Source organism: Xiphophorus maculatus, chromosome 15 (assembly GCF_002775205.1).
Source record: "Xiphophorus maculatus strain JP 163 A chromosome 15, X_maculatus-5.0-male, whole genome shotgun sequence".
In the NCBI taxonomy this organism is placed as follows: Eukaryota; Metazoa; Chordata; class Actinopteri; order Cyprinodontiformes; family Poeciliidae; genus Xiphophorus; species Xiphophorus maculatus.
In genome coordinates, this window is record NC_036457.1 from 11,790,846 (window position 1) to 11,809,920 (window position 19,075).

Sequence of the window (19,075 nt, forward strand, 5' to 3'; positions counted from 1 at the left end):
GCCATGAGTCTTTGTATGTTAAAGTCTTGATTCAAATGTAAAAAATATGTCAAACTGGATCATTGAGACAGAAGCTTGAATAATAATCAACAACTAATGGGGACTGACGACTTCGCCTGGATGCACTGGTGAAAGCTTTAATTATGTATTTATTAGTAAGACATTGAGACATGTGCAGCTTGAGTGAGTAATAAAATAATTAGTGTATCGCTGTGTAAGGCTGAGAGTTAATGCAGTTCATGTTGGTTGAAGAAAGGTATTTTTTTCATAAAAAACAGCAGAAGTTTTATTCTACACATTAAAATAAAAATATTTACTTCACAGAAAAATTGTTTTTCCCCTAAAGAAACATAGTAAAAATGTTTGTGGGTAGAAGGTGAAAGAAATTGTAGTGAAAAATGCAGCATAGTTACTATTTTATACAACCTGTCTACAGAGCCTCATGTTTTTTGCATGGCTGTACAAGCTGGCTGTGCTGCGGATACACTTCTTAAAAAGCCATTTTTTCTGTTGTCCTGAGAAAGTTGGAGAAAAACAATGAAAATATTGCAAAAGAAGTGTAAAGTCCTTGACTAAGAGAAAATAGGAGTTACTTGAACAGCTTCAGAAGCATTAGCTCTCTGTCAAAATCTATTGAAAAAATGAAGGAATAAAAATAGTAAGAAAGAGTAAATCTAAGAAGTACAATGAAATGAAAACAGTGGAACAATCAGTCATCTTCTTACTGGTGAAGTTTTAACATTAAAATTTCAAACTATTGGCCTGCAGTGGCAATAATCCAACAAATTATTTAATTAACTTTTGATACAAAGTCAAATGTATTAAGTAACACCACATAATGTGTTAGCTAAGCTCTTTTTAACAGAAGCATGTATAATTTTTAGCTCTTTTAGTGTGGAACACCTCAGATAATGATCATCTCCATGTTTCCAGTGGCCGCACCTGACCTCCTTGACCCAAAGGCTGCCGTCCACAACTCCAAGCCTCGCCTGTCCTTCTCCACAAAACCAGTGGTGCTGAACACTCCCGAGGATGAGTGCGACACCCGGACCACAGTCATGAGGTGGAAAACTGTGTCGGCCATTTTCTTCCTGGTGGTGCTGTACCTCATCATCGGGGCAACAGTGTTCCAGGCTCTGGAGCAGCCTCACGAAAGCTACCAGAAATCGGTCATTCTGAAAGAGAAACTGGAGTTCTTGGCCTTGCACAGCTGCATAAATTCAACGGAGCTGGAGGATCTTGTCAAGGCAGGTGTAATATTTTATTTTCTGCTGACTTATAGTGACTGACAAAATGAGCTTTCTTTTGAAATGTGCATTGCTCTCAAATACGTCACAGGTTTATTCCCATGTTTTGTGTTTTCCGTGGCAAACTGTTGCGGAAAAGGTGAATGGTTTATTGAAACACTGGCTATATGAAGTTTTATCAGAGCACATGCAGTATATATTTTGTTTTGCCACAAAAACAACAATTACCACAGCTGGAGGTCAGTAGTGCAATGAATCACCTAGTAGACTAAAATAAACCTCAAAGAAGGTTGTTTGGTTGTTTCTCACTGTCTGAATGTGGTTTGTTCCTATTTACAGAATTTTGCTTATTTTAGATACTTTGTGGAATAACATATGATAAATGTTTAAACTTCCTGCAGTTTGTTGTGGTAATTTAAATAGCTGTTGGGCACGATGAATGTGAATCTAATCAATCAGATTCTGCTGTTAATATTTTTTTTACAATTGATATAAATTTTAGTCAATGACTGAATCAGTAAAGCAGCTGAGCACGATTTACAATGTGATCAAGTGCCGCAATTTCTGCTTTAATTTTGTGGAAGCTAAAATGTTGTGGCTTTGCTAATAAGATGTGGTTTGTGAAGACTTACAAATTTATGTGCAGATGCAATCATAATGTCTTAGTGCAAGTAAACTAGCAGCCATCTACATCATGCAACTATAATGGGACAAAAAAAAGTATTTCCACCGTCATCACAGTCGTCACATTCTAGATTATATGTATTTTTCTTCACATGCCTCAACTCACCAATCTGAATGCTGGATGTATAGTCAAAGTAAAAAACATAGAAACCTTCTGGATTAAAAACATGAAGTTTGAAGTTCAGTCCTGTTGGCAGGTGCCCACCTTGGTTAGGGAAAACACTGCATAGACTCCTTCATAGCGAAATGTGTTAAAGCCAATAGCAGTCAGCTAACTTACATAGTGAGCATTTTGACAGCTATGCCCTGTCAAGATGCATAGATGTACAATGGCAAGGTGACAAAACAATTTCTCAACTATAGTGATATGTTTGCTGTCCAGAGTTTTAAAATCATTTACAAAACTGATTTTTTAGACTTTTTGAATCTCTTTAGAGTTTAGTCTGAGATGTTTTGCTTCACCTAGTAGCTATCTGGGTGAACTCATAATCTGCTATTTTGCTCCTTCATCAGAAGAACTGCAACATTTGAGCGTAGGAACTGAACTTCTTTCATTTTCTGTCTCAAAATAGTTTTACAGGCATTGAATTGCAAAATATAATTTGTAGATTAAAATGCAGTTTGTGTTCAAATCAACTGAACAGGTGTACCTAACAAAGTCGCCAGTGAGTTTAGGCTATAAGGTCACAGAAATCAAGAATCGAGTGCAAGTTCTTTGAACCACTGTGATTACATTTAGTTTTTTTAATCCATAAAAAATATCTTTTAACAATCAAAGCTTGGAAATTACTGTTTTCTGCCTTAGATCTGCTTGATAAAAGAAGATACCACTGTAACCTACTCTCTTACTTTAAAGAGATGTTCAAACATGAAATGCTGTATATTTGTTTCAGTGATGCTTTCAGTTTGAATGCATCATCTCAAATACCAAGTTTATTTACCTTTTATCTAAAGAAAATGTAAATATGAACCAATTTGAAGCACTAACTCTAATAACATAGCATTAACACTATATGCTGTAAAGATCAGGTGCAAAAACTGACTTTGAATAAAATCATAATTTTATTCAAACCTTTATCATAATGAAGATTTTTTTCCCTTACCAGTAATCCTGTGGTGATTGTTAAACACACTCAACCAAGATTGCTTGAGAATAATGCAACTGACCTCTGCTGACACTGTATTACTCAATACACAAATATTTACTACGCTGAGCAAATTGAGTTAAATTATGCTGTTTTTAATTAAGAGGACTTCATGAAAAGTCATAATTTTATAGGTTTTTTTTCTCAAAAGATTCAATTCTGTCCTTGAAAGTGGGTTTTTATGTTTTACATTTTTCAAGATTTCTACATAATTTAGACTGAAAACAATAGATAAAAAGATATCCTCGTTAAAAAAATGAGAAAATTCACAATAAATGGTAGTTTTGTTGTTGTTGTTGAAACAAAGAGTGTTTTCTTAGGCTCCACTAAGTGGCAGTTTCAGTTTCTATTGATGTTAAAACTGTTTTATTTAACTGTTATGGTGACAATCAAGTGTGTTTAGAAGCAGGAAGTTAAATATTGTTTAAAAGGATGAGGACAGGTATCAAAGCAGGAGTAAATGAGATTTCTAAGTTCATGCAAAGATTTCATGAGGCTGGAAAAGGTTAGAGTTTCTCTTCTAAAGAGTTTGGATTCCATTAACATACAGAGTAAAGGTTAATGTTTATGAATTCTCCACATTGAACAACAGTAATGTGCACGGCAGGGCTTCAGGGAGGCAAATACTTCATTATACAAAGAACACTGCTGCATCTACAGATGATCTGGTAAACAGTCAACATAAGACACAGGATTGGTTTTCCATTTTTGGAGAGACACTAAAATCTACTGAAAGCTATAGCAATCAGTGTAAAACAGAAAATAAACAATATTAGACTCATCCAATACTGTACATACAGTACATTGTAGCTCACACTAATGTTTTAGTTTGTCATGAAATAAACTCTTCTAAAACAAGTTGAATGTTAGTAATTGGCATCATGTTTCTATTTGTACATTTAGGCAATCTGGTCTCATCCGCTTCATATCTGTTTGTCTCTTTGCTGTTGTCTGCTTTTTTCTTAAAATGTCTGGATTCCGAAGAAAAGCTGCTCCATGTTTTTTCATCTGTTTTCATAGTAAAAACAAAAAAAATCACGTTGTACCTGAAAAGCAGCTCATTAACATCATTTAATTGCAGTCACCATAAAAAGATCTGCAACGTTTATGCTGAGCTTTATGAAAGTCTACATCGAGCTTTGTTGGGATCCTGCAAATCTTTCACTGACATGAATTTTGGTTATTGTCTGTGCTGGGATTCTGACAGTGTCATACAATTATCTATGAAATTGTCAAATTGAGAAGGAATTTGACCTAAATTCAGACTGGAGCAGGCAGGTGAGATGCAAAATAAAACTTCTAGCACAGAAAAACTTCAGTATTTCAGAATTGAAAACAAAAGAAAAGGAGACACGATGAGTGCTTTTGTCACAGAGTGCTATGCTTTGCTGAATAATTCTGTTCATTAATTTTAATCTGTGAAACAGTGAATGCTTATATCTTGGCAAGAGGAGTGATAAGGAACCATGCACATAAAATTAAATGTGTTTTTATTTAGTTGTTATGAGCCGATTGTACTGAGGATGTCAAACCTGGAGTAGTTTCCTGGAGTTCTGCTGAAAAAAGATTGTGTTAAAGCCTCTATGATTGGTGCTCAGGCTTTTGCTTCCATTTCCTATTTTTTCTCTTTAGTGACCTTATTAATTATCAATCAATGATTACAATTCCAGGACAGGACTTCTTCTAAATTGTGTTATAATTCTACTTTACATTTGAACTACAACGTGAAATTCTATGTGTGCACACCTCCAAATGTGTGAAGACGTCCTAACAATAAGAACAATCTGACGGGGAATAATGAAAACCGCAAAGCATACCAAATATGATAACTGATTAGCAGCACTGAGAGGGATTCAAGTACATGAAGCAACAGGATAAACAATCAGAATCCTACAAGGATACAGAAACAAGAGAATCAAACCACTAGTTGAATAAAACATCAGACAAACACAAATCAAACTCAAAGCCTCTCATGTCTCAGAACCAAGAGAACACTAGAAATGGCAGAATGTTTCTATATATAAAGTGTAGTTCTTTTTTACTTTTCAACTCTGATCTCAAGATCTGGAATTATTTTGTGTTATTTTGAATTCTACACCATACATTCTTTGACAGTACAACTGGACATTGGCCTTCAATTACCAAAACCCTTTCACTTTTGAAGTTCAAAGCAAATCGAAATACATACATTTGATCAAAAACATATCTATCCTTTGAGATCAGGTATTTGGACTTTTGTTTTTGTTCATGAGCTGAATTCTGTTCTTAATAGTCTCCCTGTTTAACACAGCTGTTCCCCATGAAAAAAATAATCGTTTTTAAATTTGGTTTAATCTAGCCTTTATTATTTTCCAAATTGATTTCAGGTTATCAGGTCTAATTGTGTTGTTTTAAATTTGTATTTTCGATTGCTTATTAAATCCCATATGAAAACATTGTCGTGTAATACAGCTAGCATATTCTAGGACAGACCACCTCTGTTAATTATGGTTCAAAGTCAGTACTTTCTTCTGTTGGAAGCATGTTTTCTTTTGATACTCTCAGACTAATTGTAAGACAGCTTTCCACTTTCAACCAAAGATTACTCTGATCCTTTTGTTGCTTCACAAGAATGTTACAGCATTCGTCAGCTCTGCCTATCATCTATTAGTGAGCAGGTCAGTGACTGAGTTAAGCAACCTTTCAAGCAACTACTTTTCCTCTGATGATTTATTGATGCACTGTTTCAACCCAGGTGCCATTTATTCACTCTTTACTTTGCACAAACACACAACTTTTTTCTAAAGCTAGTCAGCAGACGATGAAGGAGAAGTGTGCTCTCAAAGGGAGTAATTAAAAAAGGTAAGCTATATCAAAAAAGGCTTTGACGATTCAGATTCTCTCAACTGTTTGGTTTAGCTCGCCGACAGCCTGCATGATGTCCACATAATTTTGCCTTATTATGGGTAGCTTTGTGTGCAAATGGCAGAGCAGGGAAGAAATGATAAGCTCACTTGGGTGGAAAACAAAAGGGAATGAATGAGCCTTGCCTCGCCGAAGGATTTCTTTGGAGGAACAATGGATGTGAGGTTTTATCTTTTAACCTCATTTACATTTGTTTTTAGGCTTTGAACAGCTGAGAACATTCATGGCACATAATTTCCATTCTCTTAATCAGAAAAATGATACATGGACATAACAAAATAAGCATAGATGGTTGATTTTTTTGCATTCATAGACTAAAACGACTTGTATCATGATGCCTCTCAGTTTCTTTCTGGTCTGTTCAGATTTATCAAACTTAGAGTTTAAAATTTAAAGTGATGCCTGAGGCCATGGTTCCTAAACATACTAATGTTCCCCAAAGGTTTCAATTCCTACCTCAAGTGGAGAAATACCTCAAGTATAATTGTTTTATTCTGGAGCTCTGGGGGAAGCTTGGAGTAGATCTATAGCTTCTCTACATTAGGGGAGTCAACAATGAAGGCTGTTCTGTGCAAAGCTACAACTCACTATTGGAAGCATAAATATGCATAAAACACATAAAGTATCTCTAGGTAGAGGAGTATATTTGTTTTTCACTTGAACTAGTTACATTGGTCCCATCTCAGATAAGGGAAAAACAGGTAACGGAAGAAAAGTCACTCATTGATGAATAATATATAAACTGCACCGTAAACCCTGATCTGCAACTTCTTCAGGTACACCAGTTCAATTGCAGGTCAATGCAAAAATCAAATCAGGCAGTCATTTAGCAGAAATCATAGTAACTTAGAGGTCTAAATGCGATGAAGAGGATTTCGTAAAACATTAAAGAAAGCACCAGAATGAGGGAGATAGGGGATTTAAGATACTATCAATGTGGCGTGACTGTTGGTGCCACACCGCTAAACTGCTGAAATTTTCTTGCACAACTTTTCTTTAATTTACAGAGAATAATCTGTAAATACAAAAAACAAAAACATGTTGAATCTTGAAGCCTATGGGCTACTGCAGCAGAAAACCACACTGGATTCCACTCCAGCGCTCAGCTATGTTTAGAAAACTCAGGCAACAGTTTACAGTTTCAGTAACATATTTGGAAAATGTCAGGTGAGTTTCTGTCTAATAGCATTCAGCATTCAGATCCCTAAAATATAGAGCGTTGTTGCTGACTGTGTCAATCCTTTTATGTGCACCTCTTCTAATGGACACTTCCAGCAAGAAAATGCACGATGACATAAAGCTTAAATCATCTGAAACTGAATTGACAATGAGTAAATTCAGCAGATCCCAATCCAACAAAGCACCTTTGAGTAATGGTGGTGTCAGAGATTTCCATCAAGGATGTGAAGCTGCAAGCTTGAGGTGCAATTATGTGAACATGGAACAAAATCTCCGAGAAATCTTTCAGACATGTTCCTCTGTGCCACAAAAAAATCAAGATGTCTCTGAAGCCAAAAGGGAGTCCGACCTTTTTACTAGCAGGGTGCCAGTGTAATTTTGGTCTAGCTGTCTGTCTTCCCTCTGACTGACTTCTGAACTGTAAAAGACCTTTTTTTATTTGCTGTCTTTTTAATTCCACTTTAATACTCTCATCTTCACTGTCTTATGCAGAGGCCGCTTCCCTGTTGTGAATGAAAGAAGGCTCCGTGTAACTAATGATGATGAATAATTATAAACACTGTACGCCCTGTGACATTTTAGTGACCCTAAATATTGTGTATGAACATCATTAATGGAACATTACTGTTCTATTCCAGGAGGTCCATTCATATTAAATTCAGTTAATGGAGATTATTCCCTCTGCTGCTCCCTCCTGATTAAAGTTGCAAAGGAGATTTGATATTTTACAGGCTTTGAGTTTTTAAAAAAAAAAAGCCTCATAGACAGGAGATAAATGTTTTAAAATGTTTTCCCACAATTATTAGCATTAGAGTCAAAGGTTTGACTGCAGCTCTCCTGATGTCTCAAGGCTTTTTGTTTTTTTCTGTCTCGGTGATTCTGTAAAGATCATAAGACCCAGCTGAGTCAACCTTTTGTCTTAAATGTGATGTACTGTACTGTTTCAACCCAAACGCAGGGTCAGTTGTAAATAACAAAAGGTGAGCTCAAGTCCATCCAGCTCTTAAAATGATTAATAGTTAACCGTGTCATTATGTTATACAGTACTGTTAAAGATAAAGATTTTTAAAGATTAAAATAAGAAGCACAGAAATTCAACACAAGTGCTATATTCCTGTTATTTTTATTTAAATGGAAATATTTGAGCTTGAAAAATACAATAAAATCAGATCATAATATGTGTAATATTAAGTTCACATTTGAAAACATTAAAAGATTGTTGATAAGAGCTAGACTCAAAAAGCACTATTAAATGTTTGCATTAAATTAGGACTTAGGGTAAATATTATATGTTTAAATTCTTAACCTAAAGTAATGCACTGTTGTTGGTCAAAAGTATGTACTGGTATGTACAGTATTTATTGAGAAAACTTAACTTAACTTGAACTTTCCTCTCAAAGACCTGAGCCATGATTTAGATGTAGGAAAAATGACTTGTGAACATCTCTAATTCAAATTTCATCATTTTGAGGAAAATTTGAGCTTTAAAACTAAGTTAGATGAAGCAAACAGATTTGAGAAATATAAAGGAAACTGTATTTTTAAGGATTTGTCTGTGGCTTATTTAAACTGCGAAAGAGCAAGAGGGGTCAAAACTGTCGGCAGAAATGAAAACGGCTAAACTGAGTTCATCTTACCTTGTTTAGCATTCATGCATTTAGCAGCAGGGTGCAGAAAGTCACCAATTCACACAGAGTTAAGATGTTCAGTCTTTCACTCAAACACAATAGACAAAGCATGGATTTTAGAGTGAGGAAGCTCTTTGCATTTTAGTGTTCACATTGGAGACCACACGTTGACTAAAGGCTTTTTAAAAGGTAAAGTGGGTATGAAACTTGGCTTTGGAAAACACAAAAATGTAAACAAGAATTAATTAAAACTGAGAACTTTTATTGCTTCCTTGAGTTTTACTCCCAACAGTCTTGACAGGTTCTTTGTGAATAAGATTGCAACTTAAAAAGAAAATCTTCAAAAGGTGACAGATGCTATTATCTTTTCTCCACTCTTAATTGGCTTCGTTGGATGTTTACCTCAGCTGTCATTTATTTCCCAGGAGAGTCATCGTGCACCACTAATTTTGTATTCATCTTTTGAGTTTCTGAGCTTATATTGTGTTAAACTCCCAACAAGAGCCACCATCTTAATGTTGAAACTGCTCTCCTTTTGTCTCCAGCAAGTGGTTTCGGCAGTTCGTGCTGGAGTGAATCCATCAGGAAATTTGTCCAATCAGACGAGCCTGTGGGACCTCAGTTCCTCCTTCTTCTTTGCCGGGACTGTTATCACCACAATCGGTAGGAAGAATGGTTTCTATCTAAAGAGAAAATAGCATCTGTTGTTTTCTGAGTCCTGAAAATTAAAATATATATATATATATATATATATATATGTTCCCTTTTAGAGAGTAGAAGCATGGCAGAATAACTGTGTAATTTCAAGGATCATTTTGGCATGAAATTGCACCTGCACACACAAATTATAGTCACATCAGCTCCTGTCCAAGACTGCACAATGACTGCACTCCAGCAACAGTTGCAAAAAACTAATTTCCTCTACAAGATTGCACTTTGATTTGCTCTTTCACTTCCACCCCAGACTGAATGGAGCCTATTTAACATCAGTAAGACAACGAAAACAATATATTCAACATAACTGACAGATGAATGACAGAACCGCAAGGATATCAAACTTCTCTTTCAATCTAGCCTCAGTTTGGTCATTCATTTATCCAACTGAGGAGAATTTCCACTAAGTAATTTTTGCTCTTTGCCAGGTTTAAAATGTTATCAGTTCTTGCAACAGAGCTAATATCCTGTTCATTCACAGCAACAGAAGTTAAATGCAGGACTCAAATTATAATTATAGCACATTACCCTTTATCTGAATGCCACAGGCTGAAAATCCACCATGCTTCTCATCTTTTTTTTATACAATTTGTCCCCTCTTTGTGTCATCTGCAGCTGTAAGACCTTACTAATCAGGAAAAAAGAAGTAACGGCTCACACAAGCACACGCCTTACAGACTCTGGCACATACACACACACACACACACGCATTCTGACAGCTCATCTGGCTTTTCCAATTGGACCTTGACAGATCACTGTGTCTGTTCAGTAGGTTGTTGGGCTCCATTTCACATCTCCAGCACCCTGTCAAAGCTCAGTCTCTAATGAGGAAATTAAATGCACTAAAGTGTAATGAACTGATTTGGCTATCAGCTTGGAATAAGAGTGTGCTTGTATTTTCACATGAATGGCCATAATGTGTAGGCAGAGCATGCTCTCGATGAGCACTGTAGCATCAAACTATACAACCCACATGCAGCCCAGACTCTCACCAGACTCATTTCCAGTTTCCCAATGTGTGTTGCACAATCGAGAAGTCATGTTTTTTTTTTTTGAAACCAGTCACAACATGATTACACACATTCACAGGCTTCTACCACATCTGCTTGGTGGGCACCTGTAGCTTATTAAATATAGGCTATGTCAGAGATCTAAGATGCACATTTTCACATAAAAAACTGAATTGCTATAAATTAATATTTTGATCTTTGCAAAGGCCATAGCGCATCAAAAGTATGCACAGGCAACCCCCATTTCACATTTTGCATTCATGTTATGGTTTAACACAAAGTAATGCATAATGTGTAAGAGAAAGTAAAATAGTCTTTCAAAACCATTTCACAAGAGTAGCATGCATATAGTCAGTCTCCTTCTGTCCCGACAGCCACAAATAAAGATGTGCAGGCTTAGTTAGGAAACGATACCCTAAGCTTTAAACATATAGTAAAATAAAAAATAACTATTCAGTCCATTATATGTAAATGAAAAGAGTACTGTACAACTGCAATACCACAAAGACATGGCCATCACCTAAAATGCCAAGCCAGAAAAGGTCAGCTTTAATCAGAAAAGCAGCCAAAAATCTGGAGAAGCTAAAGAAATCCACAGCTCAGATGAAACAATCTGTTGACTGGACAACTATTGGCTGTGCCCTTTAGAGAAGAGTGATAGGAAGAAAGCTAATGGTAAAAGAAAATGATAAACACTAATTTTCTTTGTGCTGGTGTTTTACATAAACTGCCAATAAGATTCAGTGTTTGTGCTTGTAACGTGACCAATTGTAAAGAATTTCAAGCGGTGTTAAACATTTTTGCAAGTCACTTTGTAGGCAAAGAGTAATTTCTGCACAGTTGTTTTTTGTTGTTGTTTTTTTTAGCTCACTGATCCAGAGAAAAAAGCTCCATGGCTTCAATTCAAAGAACAGAGATCTGTTTGGCTTTCTGTTTTTGTAGAAATGTCCACATAAGGCCAAATTGCATAAATGAAGTAAGGGTGGTAGCAGAGGGCAAAAGCTTTGATTTTTCTGCAGAAACCTCCCTCCCAGGTGGTGATTTGTGTGCTTTGTCTTTGCAGCCTGTTAGTGTAAACAGCACATAATTGCTGTGCTGTCTGTGGGCAATCATAATTTTTCCTGATTGTTCCGTTGCCTTCGTGCTGTTATGTAAATAAATCAGACACAGAGGCCGTCTCTGAAGCCAGTGTGTCATTTTGTCAGAGAAATCCCGGAGATGTAATTTTTGTTTTTGTTTGTTTAGATCAGCTTGAGATTTTTGAACATCTGGGGATCTCTTCGTCTTTGCAGATAATTCCCATTGAATTGCCCGAACTAATGAAAATCCCCTCTCTCTTTCATCCCTACTGTAAATTCAGAAAATTAAATATGAATGAGGCATTTGTTGCTGCTCCTGTGATTATCCTCCTCTCTCCTAGAGCTGAATTTGTGATTGATCTCACTGTGTCAGATCCCCTGGGATCTCTGAGTTAAATCTGTCTGACTTACAATCCATTTACTTTCCACACTGCCTGGATCAATACCAACACTCAAAGGAATCTATTATTTCTAGGTTGTAACAACAGGAATGAACAGTTTTTACATGCTTGTCTCCCTTTGATAGCAAAATAAACCTTTTGTGGATTGCAGTAATGTAATGATTTGGTTATTATAAGCCCTAAATAAGCTAAAAATCCCTTTGTGTAAAATTGTTGGGATTCCCATAAATTAAAACTAATGGGAAACAACAAAAACAAAAAAAACAGCATACCCTTCATTAAATGATTTAAATATATCATAAAATAGTTTAATTACCTATTAGTGAAGATATCAGACTTACCTTTTTTTCTCTTCATGACTTTAAACTAAAGGCCACTGGTCTTTCATGCCCATTATACAAGTATTTCCTCTCACCATAGACAGTCAAACTCTTGTATATGAATCACTACATGGTGACATGATTGAATGATGGATGTCGACATCAGCCTTTTTGCTGAAAAAATCATATTTATTATTAATGGAGCATCTATAGTAAGGTGTGAAACTCACCAATGTATTCAGATGAACTAGTTTTCCTTTCATAGAAAAGGATCAAGGCAGATAAAAGTGTTGGAAAAATGTACAATTTTTCAGACAGACAAGTGCCTGAACTAGAAAAACACCAGGAAGTTGATCGTTGAGCAGAATTTGCCATTGTTGAATAAAAAAAGAGAAAAGAAAGGGTTAACAATGTGATTTTTAAAGGCTGTAATTCTATCATTAATTGAGGTGGAGATGATGGAGGATTTGACTGTGTGATGCAAAGAGATAAACTTATACTGCTTAAGTTTTTTTTTCTGGAGTCATTTTTCTGTTTAAACATTTTGTTCTTGGCAGCTCAGTTTCAGTTCACTAAATATGGGAGCTGGGGTTGTACGGTATTTTGTTTCTGTTTGTTTTTAAATTAGACTTGGCCAGGAGAGCTTTACAAAATCTCTGCATAGTGAATCTCTTACTTGGAACACTCCAACCAAATTTCACTGTTGCTTCCCTGTCCATGAATACCAGATTCTGGCTATTTACCTTGACACTAGGAATGAAAAGAAAACAATTATGAATTGATTATTTTTTATAAACAGTTTAGATTTTGTCCCCTGGAGTCCTGTCATGATAACAAATTATCCCAGAAGTTATTACGACAAAACATAATGTCTTGTTTTGAGACCATTTTCAAGTAGTATGATGGTAATGGCATAATAACGCAAGAGCACAATCTCAAAGATCAAGAAAGTTTAAATTTTAATGAACATTTAACACTGGAACTGGAAGACATTTTAAATATCCAAAATGAATAAACAAGACAACAGAAACAACAAATAAAATAAATTATGAAGTCTCTGTAAACAAAATTGTCCTTCAAAAAAAAGGGCTAGCTGAGACCAAAGCACCAGACTCAAGACTGTTTTTATCTAGTTTTTGGAAGAAAGAAAGAGAAAATAGAAAAACGATAAATCATTCAAATTAAAATTGAGTTTGTTTTAATTTATCATGTGATTATTTGATTTATTTCTTATTACAACAGGCCTAGTCTCCTGTTTATCATTTCCTGGCTCCCCAGGAATTAATCATAGAATTACTGAGATATGATTGACAATTTCTCTCACATTAGGTGTCACTCCGGTCCAGCCCAAGACTAGAGAGTCATCAGAAGGCTCCCTGTAGCTTACATGTATTAATAAAAGAAAGTAAAATGTAGTTCATTAAGCAGCTGTTGAGTAATGAAACTGACAGTGCACACTGTGTGATGCCTGGAGTCAAGTTTATGCAAGGAAAACATCTCTGAAGCTCCTTTTTTAAAATGTTATTGTAAAGCTGCACTTTATAAGCAGGTTTGAAGAGGAGAAGCCATGAACAGATCTGCACTTTTGTCTCATCTGAAATTGCTAAAAGTCAGCAGAAGGTTCACTTTCTCTTTTCATATTCCATTCGTTTTGCTTTGAAATTGCAGGTCTGAGTAATAAATTAGAGTGAGTCAGAGGCCCTTACACACCTCCATCTTCCACCACTGGAATTTCATCAAGCTGATCTTTGTCTGAATTTCTAATGTGCTTCATTCAGACTTTGTGGGTCAGCTTTCCTGTCTACCAAGTATCATTAAGCTAAAACAGTAACTAATAGAGGTTTTTATTATTATTATTATTTATTTATTTGTTTAAATCATGCGCTAGGTAACCAGCTTGTGACTGAATTGACTTAAAAATTATACAAGACGCAAATTGAACACATGCATGTTCAGCCACTGCTCTTTCTTTCTGTGCATGTACAGCCTCTGGAGCTACAACATCCATATGTATGCAGTATTTTGTTCTCTAAAATATACAAATGCATTTACAAACTTCTTGAATTTGAGCAAATCAAATTTGTTCAGCAAGAAAACAGGTCTTGTACCAAATGAATTAATGGCAGAGTAGGAGATCTGTGCTGTTTTGCTTCCATGCAGCCAATGCTGGCAGTAGGAGGAACACAGTTATTAGGCAGCAATAAACTGTGAAAATAACATGTTCTGACTTGAAGTGGAATTGTTTTTGTTCATTTTCCGCCTGTCTCTCCGTTTTACCAGGATTTGGGAACATCTCTCCCCACACAGAAGGAGGACGGATCTTCTGCATCCTCTATGCTCTGCTGGGCATTCCCCTGTTTGGATTCCTGTTGGCCGGTGTCGGCGACCAGTTGGGAACAATTTTTGGGAAGGGCATTGCCAAAGTCGAGAAGATGATTGTGGTGAGCAACGTTGGGAATTTTTTTTTTTTGTTTGGATGATCAACATAACAAATGCAAGGCATTGAGGAGAGCAGTGAAAACCAAACTAGATATCGTTTGTCTGAGAGGATGAGAAGAGGATAAAAATTTGAACTGAGGCCTGATTTATTCAAGTGTATGCTATTCCCTGCTGTCCTCGCCCACTCTTCAACAAGAAACTAAACCAGCCATATGAGCAGCAGGTGGAGAGGAAACCACTTCCCAGTGAGACTCTTATAACCCTCACCATGCTTTGTACTTCATCACTCAGCTCATCACCGAAAACTACAGTGGCTTTACAGTAAATGTGTTTTCATTTAAGAACTAGGAAGCCCTTATTCTTCAACCAAACTCACATCTCAGGAAACAGCCAACTTCCCAGATTGAGCGAGATGGTCGGTAGCGTATGGGATATCTGACAAGCCGGTCAGACAGACAGACAAACAGATTGATAAATTGATCTTTGATAGACTTGCTGGCTGGGGGATCCCTACTACAAGCCTGTGGACAAATACAGCAGGAGGGCAGGACATGCCACTATTCTCGGTGCTGTGAAAGGCAACCATGTCTGATAAGAACAACCTTCTGATTGCAGATATGTCACAACCGTTTTTGTCCCTGAGCTGGTGCTTACTGTTGTGGGGAAAATAAAGACTTTCAATTAGGTGTTATCACTAGAAACTGGGGCCACAGCCAATTAATCTCAGGCACTACTCCAAAGTCATTTGACTGGAGATTGATGGCAGATTATACTCTCTCCAATTAAAGCCCAACATTTTACAGACATTTTCTGCATGTGCAGTTATTCAAAAAGACGATCTAAGCTTTCTGTTTTGGAGCAAAACCAGTGGCAGTGCCTATTTTTTTAACACCCAGATACTTGACAGCAACAGGTTAATTATGTTACTGATTCATTGCACGCTCCGTCACTCCCTCTGGAACAGGGAAGGTTGGAGGGTCATTCAGACAATAGAAACAGATGGATTACTACTGTCACTGCTGCGGGGGGGAAATGCTTTACTGCAACTCAGCTTTATCAGTCCACCTTGGGAAAAAAGTAATGCTTGGTTTTCAACTAATTTTAGTATAGCACATCATCTTTAAAATTTACTGTATTCCATATTTTTGCACAAGGCACCAAGAAGGGATCAAAAACTAAGATCTGAGGTCTGTATGCTTTTTACGCTTCCCCTTAGACATACTGTTCTTAGGTCTTACATAACCGGGGAGGAAAAGGGCATGATGCTGTCAGCATGAAACCAGCTGAAGGAAGTCATCTCAAGTGGAAAAGCTACCCCAGACATCAGTTGCATGCATATGTTTCAACTCACAGCAGCTGTGAAAGAAAAGAAAGACTCCAGATTTCATATTAAATTAGAATTTTTGCCCATCAGACTTCTGAGTTCATTCAGTTATCTAGTACCATGAAGGCAACTGAAATAACAAATTGAGACCATTGTTTTTTAGCAGATGACAGGTATGAGGAGACATTCTGTATCTCATCCTGATTAGGAGGATTTTTCCATCTAGCGAGGAAAGCATACCGCATTAACTCTGCAGTGTTGGATTTAGGATATAGTAAAACAAAACTTTATTTCTAGAAAGACGTAAACTATGTGAATGTGAATGAGTAATGGTGAAGCAAATATAACCTATTAAGAAAAGATTCATTTTCAAATAACCTGAAACAACACAAAAAAGTTCAATGGGTGTGGCATTTTTGAAACCCTTTCCTGCTCTGGTAAAATGTTCAAACCATCAATCACTTTGTCACTCTCTCTGGGGTGTTTGAGTGTGAAACTTCTCAATAGTTTCCTTCTTCTTATCCTTTTTATCAGAAGTGGAAAGTTAGCCAGACAAAGATCCGCGTCATCTCCACCCTGCTCTTCATCTTGTTCGGGTGCCTCATCTTCGTGGCCCTGCCAGCTGTCATTTTCAAACATATCGAAGGCTGGAGCACGCTCGAGTCCATCTACTTTGTCGTCATCACCCTCACCACCATTGGCTTCGGAGACTTCGTGGCCGGAGAAAAAGGTCATCTGACCGAGGGTATGTGATTTCGTTTCGCAGCATGTCTTTCATTTGTCTGACTGACACCTCTATTAAAATCAGTGTATTTATAGCAAAGCTAGACAGCTTGACTCAGTGGATGGGCTAAGTAGCAATGAATCTCCCACCAGCCAGTTTATGCGATCCTTATACTTCATCACTGACTACAAATGGCTGCTATATGTTCAGCTCTCCCATCTGTTAAATCTAAGATTCCTTCTGAATTTGTTACTCATCACCTAAATGGTCCTTCAAATTTCAATGTGATGAGTATGGACTTGTTTGGATTAAGATAGCAGAGTCATCAGATCAAACTAAAATAATAAGTGCAATAAAATTTGCTTTTATTTACAACTGTGACTCTACATCCAGGCTATGGTAAGCTCACTGTACCACATAAACAAGCAAATAGGCAAAATCCAAAGCTAAGTTATTCCAAGCCACATATGGTCCAGTTTAAAATTTGTGCTTTTGGATTACAGGAAAATTTTGTTTAGTTACATTCAGACCCCAAAATTTTTCTTTCTCCAATTACACCATTGAAAGGAAGGATAAGGTGCTGGAACAGCTGCTGGACGACTTGAAATCCTATTTCCCGTGTCACATATTGCCTCAAAAATGCTTCGGCATCGCTGGCAGTCTGCTCACACTGTTCTGCATTGACAGTAATACCTGATGTGCTGAAAACTTTGTAGTACCAAAATTAATTGAAAATTCCAAAATTACATTCAAAGCAATGATGCGAGCCTCATTATAAGAACGACTACATTACGAAACACTCGTATCATCTTTCTGCAAGAGATGCACCTAGAAAATGTCTCTTGATCACAATCACCCACATTTTAACCTGATAATCCCTGACTAGTGAAAAGTTAAAAAAATAGAAGAATTTTCCAATCAGTGAAGCACTGTACTAAGTTCTAACAGCATTTAACATGACTCTTTTCCGCTATAAGATGAAGTCAGAGGAACCATAGAAACTGTTTAAAAGGAAGTACATACCTAATGTCAATATAAGCTTAAAGCAGCTTTACTATTTTGATCCTAAATACTGCATCTATGTCAGTGCTACTTCAGTGAATAAAAGCAAAGAATGTAGGTCCAGTTGAATATTTGAAAATAAATGCTATTTACTAGATGATTATTACTAAATGATTATTTACTAGTTTCAAAATATTTTTTAAAGTTCTAATAGCATAGAACATAGTATTCTAATAGTATACAGCAGAAACATGTCCTTCAAAAATAATTGGTTTTGAATCCTGTTAGTGTTTTAAAAAGAGAGTTCAACGGGTTAAAAAAGATGAAGAGTTGGATTTTAACTAATTAAATGCCATTTCTACTTGAAACATTCAGTCTTGCTGTGTAAATCATCCATCTGAAACAGAGATAAGTTGGAGGTTTTGATAACATTTTGGAAATTTGTTTGAATAGTGATTTTTTGTTACAAGATCCTTTTCATATAAAGTCAGTACAACAACCTCACCAAAAAAGGTTTGGAGGGCCTGATTAATTGTACACTACATAGACGTTTTCTCCTGATATTAAAACCTGAAGCTGGTGACTTTAATATTTTAATGAGTTTTTAGAGATCAGAGCTCAAAAACATTTTTTCAAATGAACTGATTCAACTCATTCTGCGTTGCAAAGTCTACAGTAAGTTGTCCTTCTGTATGTCATTAAGCCCTGTAATCAAAAGTCTGCAGCAGTTTATGTCTATTAAACTGAGCTTTTACTTTCAAATAAGACATGCTAAGATACATCATTCACAAATTCCCTATGGTTTTATGACCTCATACTTTCACCTTTTAGCATATTAACTCAGCTCTGGAATAATCAGACTTCTCTGTTAATCGTTCTGTTTCTTTCTTACTTCCGTAAAATTTAAGCTTCGGGTGCTGTTCAACATATAAGCACCAAGTTAAACTTTTTTTTATATATCTACCAATTCAGATATTTTGCCTCATTTGGATAGCTTGTTCCATAGGTCTGCTTGTTTCTTGTGAGATTTTGCAAACTTAAAACATGTCAGACCTGTTTTTGGGTGCCATTGTTGCCCGTTCCCTTTCTGGGTGATAAATTGTGACTGCTGACAGGCAGATGTTATTTTTAGTTGTATTGTGACATCTTTGATGAGTTTTCAAGTACTCAGAGTGACTTGGTTGGATTACTGCTCCTTGTAAGGTTTGCCAATTTGTCAATTAGCAAAATTTGCAAATATGTTCTCACATGGGACCAAGTTGACAGGGATATATT

General features: G+C 36.4%; 1 protein-coding gene across 3 annotated transcripts in view; it reads left to right on the top strand.

The window, feature by feature from the left end:
- The window catches only part of kcnk2 (potassium two pore domain channel subfamily K member 2), a 31,070-nt gene that overhangs the window by 1,979 nt on the left and 10,016 nt on the right, over nt 1–19,075 (top strand). For 2 of the 3 annotated variants that reach the window (XM_023348055.1, XM_023348054.1), the window contains exons 2-5: nt 934–1,247; nt 9,333–9,450; nt 14,592–14,752; nt 16,609–16,819. In XM_023348055.1, the coding sequence (XP_023203823.1) occupies nt 1,059–1,247; nt 9,333–9,450; nt 14,592–14,752; nt 16,609–16,819 (679 nt within the window). In that variant the 5' untranslated portion in view covers nt 934–1,058. Of the gene's footprint in view, nt 1–923; nt 1,248–9,332; nt 9,451–14,591; nt 14,753–16,608; nt 16,820–19,075 lie in introns of those variants that run through there. The other variant, XM_023348053.1, reaches the window with a different exon arrangement.